Genomic DNA, 18,544 nt, shown 5'->3' with positions numbered 1-18,544 from the left:
CATCTTTTTGTATGTATGTCATATTTCAAGAAGAAGTTTATGAAATAAGATAAAATGTATTGGTAATTTTGCCATAGAAGTTGAACTTTGGATTCTCGGTAGTTGCCAAATACTAACCCTTTCTAATTTTTGACTCTTATAAGATTTTAAACCAAGTTTGTATGTAAAACGCCCACATTTCTTAATTTATCTATTGGTTGTATAACTGAAGGCCTGTCAGATATTTTACAATTTCTATTACTTCTTGAAAATCATGTCTATATTTCCTACAAAAAAAATAATATCCTTTTCTAAACTTTCTCTTAATTCTCAATGTGCCAATTCTCTTGGCATATTAGGTTTTGAACCTGGAAAATCTATTATTTTTTGCCACTTCTCATTTCCTTCACTTAGTATTGTACTTAATCACGTTGTTTGTTTCTCTGAACATTTTCTTGGATCTGCTCTCTTTCCCTTCTGTTTCCACAGCTACCACTTGCGTCCAGGCCATTGTTGCCGCATTCCGGGACTCTCCCGGTAACCTTCCAGTAGCTCTCCCTGTCTCTTCTTGTTTCAGATCTCACAAATGATATTTGTCCCATTTTCCCATAACCAAGAACTTGAATTACTAATCTAATGCCAATTTTAACTACTGCTTACAAGCCATGTCCACTCAAGAACTCCAACCTAGTCTACCGAGTGCTACCTTTGAGTTCACAATGTGGGAACACAGTCCCTGTGCCCAAGGTAATGTTCGTCACTGACTGTATAGTTGCTGCTCCTTCTCTGATTCTGTTGTTACTTACCCTGTATTCCCCTTCTACACTGTCTGTCACAGCCTGAAATATTTTCTGAATTATTTATTACCCCATTTTGAGGCCTCCACTATTTTTATATCTCTTTGTTCTTTGTATTCAATTTTAAAAAGGTTATTTTGACCAAATGTTGTTGTCCTTAAGGTATTTCATATATGTCTATAGGCTTTCCCTTGACAGTATGTTTTAATTTTTAAAAATTTCCTTTGTGCCATCTTTATTTTGTATAAGACAATATATTTAGGAAACATGGAGAGTTAGAATGTATGTTTGGAAATTGACACCATCTTTTGAAAGGAGCCCTCAAGCAGAGGGATCGTTAGGAAAGGCAGAATGAATGGGATGTACAGAGAAGAAATCTGAGCATCAGATATGTGTCGGGCTCTGAGCTAGGAATTGTATGTATTTTAAGAACAAATTTATATATCATGTTTTTAAGTTAGATATAATTTCTCAGGTTTGGAAGCTATTGCACCAAAATTTAAATTATGTGCCTAATTCATATCATAATGAAGAAAGGTCAATAAGAAGTTGGGATCATAATATTATGTAATGCTTAAACTTTACTTAAATGTTTATCTTAGAAAGAGTATGAAAATAATACTGATTGGAACATCATCCTAACCTTTTCTAACTACTCACACTTACTGGAAATGCAATTGTTAAATGAAAATAGTTAATATTTTGTAATGTACATAAATATTGAATCACTGTGATGTAATCCTGAAATAAATAGAATAGAGTATCAATTATACTTCAATAAAAAAATCAGTTCTTTTAGTTAATGCTTGCTTATCCTAATTTTACATGGAGTACATAGTCATAAACACCTGTATTTAGTTCTATAAAGATGAAAAATTCAAAATAACAAATATCAAATAATAGGGAAATGATTTTAATAATGTGATAATTTTGAAGACTGGAAAAATGAAGTGCCTTTGATAAAATAGTAAGTAAAAATAAAACAAAAGAAAATTATGTTCACTAACATTGCAACTGTCTAAAAATATTCCTATACACTTATATGATAATACATGTATCACATAACTCCTATATTAAAATATTTGGGCTATGAATTACCTTTTAAAAATATTATTACATTGCTTTTATAATTAAAAAAAGTTTCTAAAACTTCAAATGAGCAAAAACACTGCTAGGTGCTCAACTAACAATATAAACTTCTTAAGTTGCATGAAGAAGATGTAACCTTCCTGAGGATAGGGACTTCAGTAAAATTGGTTGAATGAATGAATGAATGAATGGCTAAAAACATATAAACATCATGATCTTTATGGTAGAAAGCATTTTTTAAAGACTTGGTTAACTTAGAGGTTGGTTTAATTTTTTATGATATGATTATGATACATTTGTTTTCTGTATTCTTATCTCTAATAGGGTATATATTTTCTTCAGGCTACTCAAAGATACTGAAGTGTTACAAAGTCAGTCAGAGGCTTTTTTAACAATGACCTATTCTTTTAGAACCAGATGGTCAAAGAACTGGAGTCCCGTGTCCAGCAGCTGACTGGAGAAGCAGAGAACAGTAACTTACAGAAGCAGAAATTAATTCAAGAAAAATTGGAACTTGAGAGATGTTACCAGATAACATGTAGTGAGTTGCAAGAAGTAAAGGCAAGGTATTGTCTGAAGTCAGATATCTCCCAGGTGTGGCTGTAAAGTACTGATAACAACTCTGTAAAGTATATGCCAAAATTAATCACCTTGTACATTAACCTTGGGAGGTTTCTAACCTAAACACTGCCATTTGTTTATTTTTTTAAAGTCCCACTTAACATAAGAAGCATAAAAAAGTTTATAAAAATGTAGATAATTATTTGGTATACTGAAAGATAATACATTTGGATTTGGTTGACTAAAAATTCCATTCTAGGAATTGATTTCAAATATATTGGGAGTATATTTTATTCTCTTATTATTTTTAGGCGCAATACATTGCATAAAGAGAAAGATCATCTTATGAACGATTATGAACAAAGCGTGAAGCTATTACAAAACAAGTATGATGCTGATATAAACTTTCTGAAAAAGGAACACGCACTTTCAGCTTCTAAGGTATTATATATATGCTGGTATATTATATAGAAAGTAATTTACATGTATATATCATACAAAGTAGCTTTACTCAGCCTGCAGCCATAGGTAACCATGTAGAAGCTATTTAGCATTGGAAATTAATCTCTCCTTTGCTTTATTCTTGAAATTACTAAAGTAATATTTATTGGAATTTAAAATACTAAATACTAAATGTCTAATATATAACATGACATAATATTTAATAAACTGTATTCTGCCATAATAAGCTAATCCTTGTACCTACATTTTTATAAAAGAAAACATAAAAATCTGAGAAGAAATGCTCACTTCTGTTAATAATACATTTTTAGGGTGAATATATGCATTATTATTATTTTGACATTTTGGTTATGTTTTAGTTTTCTTAACATCTTATGCACCCGTGTGAGCCTACAGATACCCCACTGGCACTCACACATGTTGTGTCCGAGAATTGACACTTTCTGCAAAGAGAATCCCAAAGCTACAATTTTCAAGTAGTCAGTTATGTGGTATTTCATGAATTGAATGTTCCAGTGGACTTGGTTTTAAAATTTGAAAAAGTTTTCTGTAAAACTATTTTTCTGTAAAACCAACGATTTCTTCATTACTATTATATTTACGTAACTTTAAATACTAAACAGAATTTAATATATATTTTTACTTTAAAAGATAAATTTTTTTAATTTTTAAAAAACATTTTAAATTCAGATTTACAGATCATTTTAATTTTTTAAAATTTCTTTATTGATTAAGGTGTTACATATGTGTCCTTATTCCCCCATTACCTCCCCATCCCCCCCACTCATGCCCTCACCCCCCTGTTGTCTATGTCCATTGGTTAGGCTTATATGTATGCATACAAGTCCTTTGGTAGATCATTTTAATTTTGAGTGAACCTTCAAGGTGGAAAAGATAAATTTATTCAACTAGAAATTGTGAGATGGTACAATTTTTTTTATTTTTATTCTTAAAATCCTTCTAGGCCTCTGGTACAATTAAAGAATTAGAACAGAACATCTGCCAATTAAAACTGCAGTTACAGGAATCAGAACTTCAAAGAAAGCAACAACTACAGGTGGGTCTTGTATTTGTTCACAGAACAATGGCTAATACTCACTTTCAACTTCATTATTGAAAGTATTACAGATGTGCTCCTTTTACCTCCCATTGACTCCCTCCACCCTCACTTTCCTTTTTCTTGATTTATATGTACAAATAAGAGTTTTAAAAAACTCCTTAAAAATTTAAGTAGCTATTTCTGAGTCTTTTATTGCACATTGTATCATTTTTTTCATCTTATTTATCTTCTTTTAACAAAAATAGATGCTAATGGGACATAGAAAATAAAGAACAATAATTTTCATTTGAATCTTTCTTTTGAAATTACATTTAAGAATAAATTTTATTTAAATATATTTTATTTATATATGTATTTACATATAATTGATATACAATATCTTATTAGTTCCAGGTATACATCATAGTGTTTTGATATTTAGATACATTAGGAGATGATCCCTACCATAAGTCTACTTACCATCTGTCACCATGCAAAGTTATACACTACTAGAGGCCTGGTGCACAAATTCATGCACCAGTGGGGTCCCTCGGCCTGGCCTGTGCCCTCTCATAATCCGGGACCCCTTGGGGGATGTCGGACTGCCAGTTTCAGCAATCCCCGCAGACCAGGCCAAGGGACCCCCACTGGTGCACAGTGCCCCGGGCCTCTAGTATGCATATAAGATCTTTGGTTAATCTCTTCCTTCCCTCCTCCTACTCCCTTTCCTTCTGAGATTCATCAGTCTGTTCCATGTTTCCATGCCTGTGCATTGAGCGTCTGTCCCCTGGTGGTCAGTGCACATCATAGCTACTGGTTGAATGGTCGAAGGGTCGAACGGTTGCTTAGGCTTTTATATATATAGAGTATTGACTGTATTCCCTATACTGTACATTACATCTCCATGACTTATTTATTTTACTAGAGGCCCGGTGCACGAATTCGTGCACGGGTAGGGTCCCTCGGGGTGTCCTACAGAGATTGGACCCCAGCTTGTGTCCCCAGCCTTACAGCCCCAGCTCCGGCCCCCAGCCTCTCAGGCCCGCAGCCCCTCCTGGCACCCTGTCTTGGCCTGTCACCCTGTCTTGGCCTGGCACCGCCCCCTCACCTGCTCCACCATCCCGCCATGGTCCCACTGTTGTCAGGGCCCATTGGGGCTGGCAGTGCCTCCATTGCCACCTGCTGCCAGCACTGTGTCGCCAACGCCCACCAAGTTCTGTGCTGCCCCCTGGTGGTCAGCATATGTCATAGCAAGTGGTCAAACTCCCGGTCTCCCGGTTGAACTCCGGTCGAACGACCACCCGAGGGAACAATTTGTATATTAGGTTTTTATTATATAGGATAATTGAAAGTTTGTGGTGCCTCTTAATTCCCTTCTCTTCATCTATTTTGTCCCATCCCCGTTCCCCTTTGGTAACTACTAATTTGTTTCCTGTATCTATGAGTCTTTCTGTTTTCTTTTAGTTCATTTGTTTTGTTTTTTAGATTTTGCATGTAAGTGAAATCATATGGTATTTGTCTTTCTCTGACTTATTTCACTTAGCATAATACCCTCTAGGTACTAAGAATAATTTTCTCCCTTTGCGTTATCTGCCAATTCTCATGCTTCTTCTCTCCCTCTCCCTCTCCCTCTCCCTCTCCCTCTCCCTCTCCCTCTCCCTCTCCCTCTCCCTCTCCCTCTCCCTCTCCCTCTCCCTCTCCCTCTCCCTCTCCCTCTCCCTCTCCCCCTCCCTCTCCCCCTCCCTCTCCCCCTCCCTCTCCCCCTCTCTCTCCCTCTCCCTCTCTCCCTCTCTCCCTCTCTCCCTCTCTCCCTCCTATGAAATTTTTCTTTTCCCCCTCATGGTCAAAAAATGCCAGGAACTAGTATATAGTATAACTTCAAGTTTATTATTTCTGTACTAATTCAATTGGTCATTATAGGTAATCTCCTAATCCTAAGGGTCAGAAAGCTTCTCTTCTGTAAAGTATGTACTTTTAAGAGTAGTAATATCTTTAAATAACTAAGGTTTTATGACCTCTAATATAAAGCTAATCATATTTCTGTTTAGAAAATTGGACTGGTAGGATGCTCTTACTAATATGTGAAACTCAACGTTTGTCATCAAGTAGAGTTATTTATTTCATTAGATTACTAATTTTATTAATTCTAGTAGCAATTTGAAGTATAACAAAAATAAATATTTATCATTCACAGGATCAAGAAAATGAGTTTCAAATGGAGAAAAGTAATTTAAAGCGCACCTATGAAAAAAAGGTAATATATTTTGTGGGAAGCTACATTTGAAATAGAAAATGAAGCAATTAAGAATGAAGGTTGATTTTTAGAAAGACATGCATTCTAGCTCATAAAGAATAATTTATTTTAAGTTTATTTCAGCTAGTCAGTAATCAAATTTTGCTTTTTTATGTTTATAAACAGCTTCATTTCTATTACTAGTTATATCAACTTTAAAATACCACTTGTATAATTTAATGAGCAAAGAGTAAAATTATGTTTTCTTTTTAAAAAATATATTTTATTGATTTTTTACAGAGAGGAAGGGAGAGGGATAGAGAGTTAGAAACATCGATAAGAGAGAAACATCGATGAGCTACCTCCTGCACACTCCCTACTGGGTATGTGCCCGCAACCAAGGTACATGCCCTTGACCGGAATTGAACCTGGGACCCTTGAGTCCACAGGCCGACACTCTGTCCACTGAGCCAAACCGGTTAGGGCTAAAATTATATTTTCTATCACTTAAAAAATGTGATACAGTTGATGGGAGTCATTTTGTATTTTGTTGTATCATACATATACTAAGAACTCTAAATATTTAACCAAAGAATATAAAACAATAAAAGAGTTATCTACTAAAAAGTTGATTAGTGATTGTTTCTTGTCAATTAGAATAGTGAATATTTCTCCTGAAATAAGCTGGTATCCTTGTCATCAGTAATAACTGGGGTTCTTTGACATACTATTAACATCTTCAGCAATAAAGAGCAGAATTAAGTTTGTGACTTAACTTTGGTTTTTAAAAAATACATTTTTTATTGATTTTAGAGAGAGGTAGGGAGAGGGATAGAGAGATGGAAACATAAGTACATGAGAGAGAAACATTGAGCAGCTGTGTCCTGCATGCCCTTTTGTGGGGATTGAGCCTACAACCCAGGCATGTACTCTGACCAGGAATCGAACCGTGACCTCTTGGTTCATGGTCTGACACTCAACCACTGAGCCACACCAGCTAGGCTAACTTCAGTTTTGAATTTCTTGTTTGCTATATAACATAGAAAGTAAAAGGGTAGTTGAAATAGCAAAGATTTTGTTGCTGCTTTTGTAATGATTTACTGTTCTAACATATACCAAATTAAGCTATTTGTAAAATACATAATAGAAAATGCAAAAAAGGCCAACCCTTCAACTAATTAAAAATACATACAAATGAAAATTAAACAGATTTTATAGCACAAGATTCTTTAAAAACTGTAATGTCACATCTTATGTACCCATATAGTCACTCAACAGATATTCATTCAATGCTCTCATTGGTGAATATCATACTAGGGACTGGGAGAGGGTAGAGGATGAATTAGGCTTAGACTGTTCTCCAGGAGCTTACTGTCTAGGAAGAAGAATGTTTCTGTCATTTGGAAAAGTATATATTTCCATGGACATGTATTGGTCTGAATATGTGCTCTTTAAAATTATAATAAATTTTCTTATTGCTGAAGATTTTTTTTTCTTTCTTGCTGCAGTTTGAATACAACTCAATGCAAGATCTTAAATGTGCTTTATGTCTACAAAATGGCATCTGAACAGGAGAGGGAAATACTGCTTTCAGTAAAATGTAGAATTTTTCCATTTCTGCTGTTGAGCCATGCAGCTTCATACATATTTTACTTACCAAAAGAAGGCGTGCATTCTGAGAAGACTCACTCCCCATGTAGAAGGAACCACATCCTCTGGGTGTGCTTTTTAGTCCATTGTTCATTCTCTGGGCAGATAGCTGGCTTCCCGTGCTTTAAGGAATACCTTCCTGGCCTCTTGCTCCTAGCCTCCCACTCTGGCTCTTCCTGAGAGATGGTATCTGTGTACCTGTGAGATAGAGAGCGGGCTGGGAGCCAGGAGAAGGGCACACTAACTCATTTTAAAAGAATGTATTCCTATCCCAAACCCCTGTAAGTCCTACTGAGAGCTGTTAGATAGATAGAGCCAGAGTCTTTCTCCTACCACCACCTTTGCTTGGTGTCTATCTCACCCGCTAGGTCAGTGGTCGGCAAACTCATTAGTCAACAGAGCCAAATATCAATAGTACAATGATTGAAATTTCTTTTGGGAGCCAAATTTTTTAAACTTCTTCTAACGCCACTTCTTCAAAATAGACTCGCCCAGGCCGTGGTATTTTGTGTAAGAGCCACACTCAAGGGGCCAAAGAGCCGCATGTGGCTCACGAGCCGCCGTTTGCCGACCACGGTGCTAGGTGAACTAAAGTTATGGATCAGCCCCTCTGCCTGATGGACACAAACAAGAAACAGCATGAGAGAGCCCAGGTCATCCTTTGCAGTAACCTTCCAACCGTTCCTGTTCTCATTCACTGCAGGCAGCAGGCCGAACCCTTTCCATCAGGCTTCCTAGCTACAGCTCCCCCTTTCCACACGGTATCAGCTGGCCTAGCTTTTTATAACGGGACTAATTAAAGTGAATTAATTGTTTTACGTGTAAATAAGACATGTTTAGAACAATGGCGACCTCTGAAAGAAAAATAAGCTTATTTATGCATCTTGCATATGTTCCCACATTATTTATATTAGAAGAGAAAATGTTGCTCAGCATGTCCCTCTGTTTTTCAATTAATTCCGTAATCTCCTCCTTTTAAATTGACATCTGTTCTTCTGTGTTTATTAAACCTGCTGTGATCTCAGCCCTTGAAGATTTGATGTCTTGCACCCCCCTCAGGGAATATCCCTTCTGATGCTCAAAGAGCTGACATAAATCTTCTGTAGCCCTGGACTGTGTAACTGGAGAGTGAAGTGGGATGTGTAGGGCTTTTGTTTGCTAGACAGTGTTACAGGTGGGACAGGTGTGCGCAGCCAATAACTTTGGGTATAAAACTCCGTTCTGAGTATCTGTGCAGGAGGAGGAAATGCCATCTGAATGACACTATTTCCTCATGCCAACGAGAAAGCAGCACGAGAGTGTAGCTTGTCTTTGAGGTAAGAGACACGGCATCCGATGTCGTCCCTAATTTAAGCACACACATTATCTCAGGCTCTTTATTGATCTCTGGTGGCTATCCCCTGCTCTTAAGATCTTTGAACATCAAACAAATAATAGGTAGTAAAACGAAATGTCATTGTTTGATGAAGTGTCCTAATCTGTTAAGTCAGGAAATGGTGAGGCTAAATGATTTTACTAGCAAGGAAACACCTGCCTCTGACAAATAACCCATTGCTTGTTTTCCAAACAGGCACCAGAGAGTAAGAGATGGTGGTGTTTACCTAAAGAAGTTCATGAGGCAGATGTTAAGCATGGACATTCCAGAATGTGCTAGAATGGAAATATCTACTTATAATAATTCTGATGTGACTCTCTAACAAGTGAAATATACAGTCTGCTGGAGTTCAAAACTATGAAAAATAGTTATTCCAGCGTTTAGCATGCATATATACTTCTTTTAATTAGGTTAAAATAATTTAAGATTCCCACAACTTTACACATAATAAATTGTATAGTATTTTCTAACTACTACTGGCCTGATTTTCTTTACAAGGACATGTGCCTTGAGTGAAGTGTTTAGAAATGAATTTGTGCAGTCAAATGATTTCTAGAAGCCCTGCAGCCCAGAACCTATTTTTCATGTTGGGGAGTAGAGGTTGGAGCAATGAAGAGGAGCAGTGCAGGGACTCTGCTAGTCGATGTGTGGGGGCAGCTTTGTGCCCTTTGCTGTGCTGTGACATCTGCCACAGTTCATCTGTTTCCTTATGTGCAGCAGAATCCCTTTCTCATATACGCAGGTACTCACTTCCTGCAGCCTTAACTTCTTAGGGTGGAAGGGAGTAAAATATACATTTGGTAAATGTGTTTATGGCTATTTAAATCTGAAATTATTTAAAACAAATTACTTAGAACAATCTCATGTTTGAGAATATATGCTGTATCCTTGACTTAGTGGTTTGGTTTTCATTATTTAAATTATTAAAATTCATTTTGGATATTAACAATGTATAGTGGGGGAAGGGTTACAAGCAAATTAATTCAAGCCTTATTCTTCACTGCTATTAGTACATTAAAAAGGACAGCATTATCTCTGTTACCCACAACTATCTGAGACATGGGTAAAGGCTAGAAATTTATCCTAAAATGGCCCTTAAGTATATGATGCAAATATATTTAATTAAGAACAAACAAACAAACAAACCCAGAACAGCCTTTGTTGGCTATTCTAGTGAGAGCCAGGTATTGGTTGTGCTGAGTGCTGGGGATATAAAATAAATGAGAAACAGCTTCTAGCTTTAAGGAACCCCAGCTCAGAAGCCTGTGCTTTGACACATGTATATATGACTCAGAGGGAAGGCTCTCCTTCTTCCATTCCGATAGGTCCGTTCCTGCCATGGAAGCAGCTCTAATAGAAGCATAGATGAGATCAAGGTGCTTGAGTTAGGGCACGGGCCACACATCAGGAAGTGGCCACTGAACACTGACAGAGGTCAAGAGTGAATTGTGAATGATAAAAAGCACTTGCAAGAATTCGGAATTCTTAGCAATTCAGGGGCCATTTTCTGAAAGGGCAGACAGTCCATCAAAGGCAGTGGTCGGCAAACTGTGGCTCGCGAGCCACATGCGGCTCGCGAGCCGCGGTTTGCCGCTCTGTTGACTAATGAGTTTGCCAACCACTGATCTAAGGGAATCACTGGATTGGGGAATACTGTGATTTTGGGTATTCATAATGACCTTGAGTTTTCAAGAAAATGTTTGTGTATAGAGTATTTAATCTAAGAAGGTGATAATTTTTAACACTTGTTGAGCATTTTCTCAACATTTATGTTCTTAGTGTTGTTCTAAGAGCTTTACATGGAGTAACATTAACTCATCACAATTTCAATATACTCCCTGTTGTCCCCATTTTTCAGACGAGGCAGCTGAGGCACAGTGTGTTGAGTAACTTGTGGAGGTGTGCGGACAAACCCGTGCAATCTGACTCAGAGCTTGTACTCATAATCACCTTATAATTTTAGATTGAGTTTTCTCAAAAATGATTAATTTTTTGAAGTTTTCACTTAAAGGAGTAAGTCTCAATTATGCTTTCATACAGAGTTCTGAGTCCCAGAAAACAATTGAACAGCCAATGCAGGGGAAACCCCTCCTAGCCCAGCACATTGGAGGCACAGTCCCAGCGTGTAAAATAACAGTGACTCATCAAAGACTCTGATAGCGGCTCCATGTTAGTTTCCCATGTACGTAATGTATTGTTCAGAGGACAGGGAGAAGTAGGCTGTGGTGTGAAGAAAAACTCCTCCTCAGTAGAAACCCCCAAACCCTCCTGGGGACTTCCTGGGAAGTGGATTTTAACCACAGCTCTGAGGAGTAGACCACATTGGGAGACATAATAGAAGCTGTAGTTGTCAAGCACCACATCTTAACAGATGATACTCTTCAAGAATGAGTAGGAGAAAAGCCAAAATGGGTCAAAGAATATAGGGTTTTTGAGTTAACTAGATCTCTATCCAAACTATTATAGCCAACTACAGGGACTTTTGGCTAGCACTGATTCAGAGTTTGGGAAGGTGTGTTTTGTGTTGTGTGTGTGTGTGTGTGTGTGTGTGTGTGTGTGTGTGTGTGTGTATATGTTTTGTTGGTTTTGTTCTTGTCATCCCTCTCCTATCCCCTTACCCAGCAGTTGCACGTTCAGCCTCACCTGGGCTGGTAGCAGGTGTGTAGCTGGCTGGCATCTGCACCCCTCTAAGTGACTTGAGTTTTCTTTTCTACCAGCTGCTCTGCACCCTAAATGGCTATGTATATGGGGAACCATGGCTGCTATTTACTCCTCCTGCTCCCTCCAGCTGTACCAGAGTTTCCTTCTCCTATTTTTAGATCCATTTACGTCCACATTGGGTATGCCTATCTGCATCTGCATATGAAGAATTTTCTCTGAAGCAAAATTTTCATTTGTTATTATTACTCATGCTGCCAACCCACCTCCTCAAAGGATGCCACATTTAGGAAACAGATACTCATGGTGGGGACTTCCTCCCAAACTCAGTAAATAGTTATAGGACTCATTCCCAGCAGCAAAGACTGTTTCATCATCACCTGTAAAGACTGTTTCATCACCACCTGTGTGGGTTTGGGAGTACAGACACATTCTTACCTGCGTTCTCCTGAATCTTATGAGATTCCTTTCCTTTGGCTAATATGTAACTGTTTAGAAAATTCAAGTTATTCCTCCCTTTTGGAGTCTTTTACATGTCAGTTTATTTCACAGGAAATCCACATGCAGGGAGACTCAAACAGTTACTAACTTTGATCAGAAGAATGGTGTTGGAAATAGAGTATTAAAATAATTTTATGCTAAATGATAATGGTTAGTCCAGTTTCTATTTTGAAATAGCTAAATCTAACTTTATGTTAAAAATGGACTTAAGATTGCTGTGTCATTGTTTGTATTTCTCATTTGAGCAAACTTTCCTCGTCTTCTGATACATGTGCCACGTCTTATCATGGCAGGTTCACGACTTGCAGAGTGAACTGGATAAAGAAAAAGAAGATACTCAAAAGAAAATCCATAAATTTGAGGAAGCTTTGAAGTGAGTAAAATTTTAATATATTTAATTTTAAAGATACTCTTAGCCCTACCTGGTTTGGCTCAGTGGAGAGAGCATTGGCCTACGGACTGAAGGGTCCCGGTTCGATTCTGGTTAAGGGCATATGCCTGGGTTGCCAGCTCAATCCCCAGTTGCCGCTCAATCTTTCATCATTGATGTTTCTGTCTCTCTCTCCCTCTTCCTTCCTCTATGAAATCAATACAAATATGTTTTTAAAAAATACTCTTAGTTTAAATTGTGAGCCAAATTAAATAGCTAGCACCTAGACACCATATTTTTCTAATAGCCTTGGTATGGTTTAGTTTGAGTCAATTTCCATCATGAATTTCTATTTTCAGAATTTTATTGCTAGCCAGTAATTTTTTTTAAAAAAAAGGAAAAATCAGCTGTTTTTAGTGATAGGGATGTAAGAAAATAGAATGTAGTAGTTTTATATGCTTTCTTCTTAAATGAAAACAGATTTTTAAAAAACAGTAATACTTAGGTCTTAGAACATGTGGAAATTCCTCTGTAGATTTTGGAGAAATGGGGGTAAGGCAGTCTCCCAGTCATATCTGAAGATGAACTATGCAGGCATTGTTCAGGAAAGGCTCTGTCTCATGATACCTGTTCAGTAAAAGGTAAACATGCACATTAAAACCTTCTGTCTTACTTGTCTTCTCCATTGGTTCACAAGTTGATTAGGCCCGGCTGACGACTAGGCTTTATCTTGCAGTTTTTAGGTAAAAAACATTGATTCACTCAGTAAGTATTGCGTTCCCACCATGTCTCAGCAATGCGTAGCCCTTCCCAAAGGACCTTGTCGTCGGGTTGGGAAGATATTTAAGAACTTTGGCAGTTATACTACAGAGTGATAAGAACTTGAATGGGAGACAGGTTCACAGGGTACTTGATCCAAGAAAGTGATTTAAGAAGGGAAACTTACTTGAGTTCAGTGTATCTAGCTAACTCCCAGAGAACCAGCTAATTCCATCTTTCTTGCTTCCAATAACCTACAAACAGGAATCACATACAGAAAGGCCAAAAAGAACACCCAGGATCAAACACACTTAGCATCAGATTCTTTCTGGGAAGATTGCATAGCCATTCCTTCCCCCTCACTTTTTGTTAAAATGTATTGGATGAGTTGCTAATAGAACATTTAAAATAATTTGTATATCATGGCATCATAGGCTATCAATTTTTTATCGACACAAGGATGCATTGCTTATTTGTTCACATCACCATATATGAATTAGATAAAATCAGAAGAGAACCATAATATTCATTAAACATTAAGTCAACCATCAAGCTTGAATAATGACAAAACTAGGGAATTCTTCCTTTCTTTATAGATGGGATGGCCTTCCTTTATTCCTCATTAATTTATTTTTTCCTCCTTAAAATGTTGATTAACAACTTTTAATAATAGTAAATGAATGAACAAATACATATTTGTTTAGTACTGACAATGTCTATATGTTGTAGTATCATACTGAAAGAAATAGAAGGCTTAGAAGATGTATCTCAAGACATGGACGGCTTCTAAAGATCTTATAATCTAGATTAGGCATTTGAAATACTTAGAGTACTAGGTTGGCTGAGTTGCTAATAGAACAGGTTAAGTTGTTTTCAATAAGTACAATTGAAATTCAGAAAGTTTTTTTCAGTGGGATATTGGGAGTTTGTATAAAACAATGTGGTACCTTTTAATGTTCACTAATAGATTATGAAAGGACCTTGAAATCTCCATAGTTTTCCATATACAACATAATCATTTACTGAGCTAAGTAACACTCTTTATGGCTTTAAAGGTCTTTACCAAAATACCAAATTTTACTTGGAGTTAAAAAAGCGATTTTAGATTTTTAATAAAATTCCCCTGTAGATCTGTTTCTCCTGTTCCCTATGTTAGTGATGTCTTCATTTTGACTGAATGTATGATCTTCACAATACAACACCTGGATAGCAGATGTAATCTGGTCCGAAAGCAGAGTGAGTTATTGTGTGGTCTGAAATTCAAAGTAAACAGCACAAGCTGGCTATTTTCCCAAAGGAAAATATTCTTGGGGTGGGGGTTGGGGGCTGCTACTGCTTTTGAATACAAGAATAGAGTTAGACCCAGTTAGTCCAGAAATAATTTCACTTTTCTAAAAGATAGCTATATTATATAGAAATTTACCTACACACACACACACACACACACACAAAGGTGAAAATATCAGTTTTAGAATGCTGTGGTATTCATTCATTTAATCATTCTTTCACTCAACGAGGGTTTATTCTGTGCATGTTGTATGTATAATGGAGGATATCAGAGAACAGTTACTAGAGTATTGTAATCCTTTGATGGTGTCATGTAATATTGATTTTCCATGTTCCTTGAAGTTATGAGTTTCTATCCTCTTCTTTGAAGCAGCAGTTACCTCCTAGGGGTCTTTAATAACTGCATTTAGGAGAGAAATACCTTCCTTCAGCCCTGCTAGTTACTCTGAGGTGTTCTCAGACCTTCTAGGTTACACTTGCTCCAAGCTTCTTCCTCCTCTTGTGGCAGAATTCTTTGCTCATATTCCGTTTCTTGATCCTGCAACGTATCAGGTCAAGTGGTGACAGCCTCTATTTTATTTTAACAAAAGTGGTGCTAAAGCTCAAGTTTGTGGTTTCTCTCTGACCCTCAGATTTGGGCCAGCTTTCTGTGGGTTCTCCCTGGCCATCTGCTAGAGCTCACTCTGGCTGCCACCATTGGGAGCATACACAGGGAGCCCGCCACAGGTTGGGGTGTATGTGGGTAAAATGCAGAGTGCTGGGGTGGCTGTGACCCGTTGGGGGATCTGTAGGTAGGGCATTCCCAGCAGCTTGTGGGTGGGCTTCTTGATGGAGCCCATGGTGCAGTTAGTAGGATCTGTGTCCCTGCAGCACCCTCCTGAGAATCCTGCCTGCCTTTCTCACAGCCTCGTTCGTTACCCTCGTTATGCAAATCAGGATCCAGTTCTCTGGATGGGGCAAGAGAGAAATGAGCCTCTTTTGCTCAGCATTTAGGTTTGTGAGACATATTGTTACATAACATTGTATTTTATTAATTCTCACTTATTGAATAGTATTTTAAAGTGAACATACCACAGTGTATTCATTCTGCTGCCACTATCCATTTCAGCAGTTTCTAGCTTTGGGTTATTAACTAGAGGCCTGGTGCATGGATTCGTGCACCGGTGGGGTCCCTCGCCTGGCCTGTGCCCTCTCGCAATCCAGGACCCCTTGGGGGATGTCGGATGCCGGTTTCAGCCCGATCCCTGCAGGCCAGGCTGAGGGACCCCACCGGTGCACGAATCCATGCACCAGGCCTCTAGTATGCATATAAAATCTTTGGTTAATCTCTTCCCGCCCTCTCCCCTTCCCCCTTCCCTCTGAGATTCATCATTCTGTTTCATGTTTCCATGCCTGTGCATTGAGCGTCTGCCCCCCTGGTGGTCAGTGTGTGTCATAGCTACCGGTCAAATGGTCAAACAATTGAACAGTCGCTTAGGCTTTTATATATAGAGATAGTATCGCTATGGACATTCTTACTATGTTTCTTTTGTAAACACACATACACATTTCTGTTAGATATATATCTACATCCAATGTTTATGTTGTGCCAAGTACGACACATATGGGGGAAGGCTAGACCTTTAGATTATTCAGTGGCATTATCAAAGAACCAATTGAAGTGAATGGTGATTCAAGTTGGTTTGGGAGTAAAGAGAAGAAGTTCCTGGAGGCCTTTCCTCACTTTTACTTCACCCAGGTGTAGTTTTGAACCTCTAGTTCTGAGAACACAATCATTACATCAACTTTATTTACGTAGAGGGATCTGATACATAAGTGATCTGATCTGTGAACCTGCTGATTGGTGAATGGATGATTATAAACTAGTTGAGAAAGTATTACAAATAAGGAAAAAGTATGAAAATTTAATAAGGGCTTCTTCTTAACATATTCTGGTTTTCTTTTTTATATTGCTCCCTCCAATAAAGATTTCTATTATTGACAGCTCTTTTCTATTGTTTGGAAATGTGTAATCATATTTTCATATATCATTGCTTCAATAAGTGCAGTTTCACTTGCACATGGAATTTTTAAAATATATTTTTAGTGATTTAAAAGAGGAAGGGAGAAATAGAAACATCAATGATGAGAGAAAATCATTAATTGACTCTCTCCTGCATGCTCCATATTGGGGATCGAGCCCACAACCCAGGCATATGCCCTGACTGGGAATTGAACTATGACCTCCAGGTTTACGCAACCACTGAGCCATGCTGACTGGGCTACCCATAGAATTTTTAGAAACAAGTTCTTGATGTTTTCTAAGTAATTCAGACTGTTCTTGAATTATACTTTTACTAGTGGCCTGGTGCATGAAATTTGTGCACATTAAAAGGGAATTAATTAGAGGAAATATTTTAATATTGCTATTTGCCCTTTCTCTATAATAGAAGTGTCAGAGATGAAAGAAAATTAGTAAAATGTATATGAAAATCTCCCTCCTGTCAGAGTCTGGGGTGCACCACGAGACCAGAGTCAAATCCCCGCTCACCCGCACACACTTTGAAATCGCAGGAGACCCAGACCCGACCGGCCCCACCTCTGTCAAGCCCCTCCAGGCAGGGGGTGCAGCCTCAGGTCCCTGGCCCAACACCGGGTGGGGGGCATAGCCTCAGATCCCCCATCAAGCCCCGCTGGGCAGGAGGTCCCTCGGTGCAACCTCAGGTCCTGCAGCCCAGCGCCGGGGACGGGGGTGCAGCCTGAGGGTACACCCGTCAAGCCCTGCTGGTTGGGGTGGTGCAGCCTCAGGTCCCCTGGGCCAGCACTGGGGCAGGGGGCATGGCCTGAGGTCCCCTGTCAAGCTCGCCCAGGTGGAGGGAGCAGCCTAAAGTCCCCGTCAAGCCCCACTGGGTGGGGGATGCGGCTTGAGATCCCCTGACCTGGCGCTGGGGTGGGGGATGCGGCCTGAAGTCCCTCGTCAAGCCCTGCTGGGTGGGGGCACAGCCTGAGGTCCCCCGCCCAAGCCAGGTGCCATGCAGCCTCAGGTCCCTGATGTTTGGTAGTTACGTGATGGCGTCCCAACTAATTTGCATATTATTATTAGATAGATTTGACCTGTTCTGAAGCCAACTTTCAACAGTAGTCATACTCAGTAAATGTTCACCATCTGGTTTGTTGAAGTCATTGTATAAAATTATGTATTTATACAAAAATTAGCAGCGCCTCTTCTTTTGTCTGTCTTTATCTATAGTTTTCTTTAAAATGAGGAAATTCATATAATAGTTTTGTGGTATTATTTTTCCAACAAACTGCCATAAGCTTTTGAAAAAGTTTTTTTCTTGCTCAATATATATAGTATTTTAATCTCCTGCTACAGTGGAAAGCAGATTATTTACCCCTAAAGTTATATTTTTAAAGAAGTTATATTTTTAAACATGAGTGCAAAAAGCTTTCCCATGAAGTTCTTTTAAATTTCCTTCATTTATCTTTGGTTGCTTGTTTGCTGTTATAAATCAACATTTATATCAGTCGGAGCAGGGATTAATCTTCAAATACGAAGGCCTTAGAGGAAAGATAATAAAACTGCAAAGTTATAATGACAGTGTTTTTGTACTTTTATTTGCTAGAAACTAATCTTAAAAGAAGATGTAAATGGAATGCTAAGCAATCTTGTGATAATTCAAAGGTGTGGACTACGTTTTGATTAGGTTTGTTTTTTATGGACCATTGAGTACTGCAGACATGTGGATGAGGTTGCAGTCAAAGCAATAAATAACCTTCCAGTTTACCCAGAGGCTTGAATTTT

At 38.3% G+C, this 18,544-nt stretch overlaps 1 protein-coding gene across 4 annotated transcripts in view; it reads left to right on the top strand.

Annotated features, from left to right (window-relative positions):
* The window catches only part of CEP112 (centrosomal protein 112), a 310,297-nt gene that overhangs the window by 71,085 nt on the left and 220,668 nt on the right, over window positions 1–18,544 (top strand). For all 4 annotated transcript variants that reach the window (XM_079798269.1, XM_079798270.1, XM_079798271.1 and 1 more), the window contains 5 exons: window positions 2,277–2,431; window positions 2,738–2,867; window positions 3,853–3,945; window positions 6,122–6,181; window positions 12,638–12,717. In XM_079798269.1, the coding sequence (XP_079654395.1) occupies window positions 2,277–2,431; window positions 2,738–2,867; window positions 3,853–3,945; window positions 6,122–6,181; window positions 12,638–12,717 (518 nt within the window). The remainder of the gene's footprint in view (window positions 1–2,276; window positions 2,432–2,737; window positions 2,868–3,852; window positions 3,946–6,121; window positions 6,182–12,637; window positions 12,718–18,544) is intronic.

The sequence above is a fragment of the Cnephaeus nilssonii genome, assembly GCF_951640355.1.
Source record: "Cnephaeus nilssonii genome assembly, chromosome: 19".
Taxonomy (NCBI): domain Eukaryota; kingdom Metazoa; phylum Chordata; class Mammalia; order Chiroptera; family Vespertilionidae; genus Cnephaeus; species Cnephaeus nilssonii.
The sequence above is the reverse complement of the archived record's forward strand: the minus strand, read 5'-3'. Positions and strand labels throughout refer to the sequence as shown.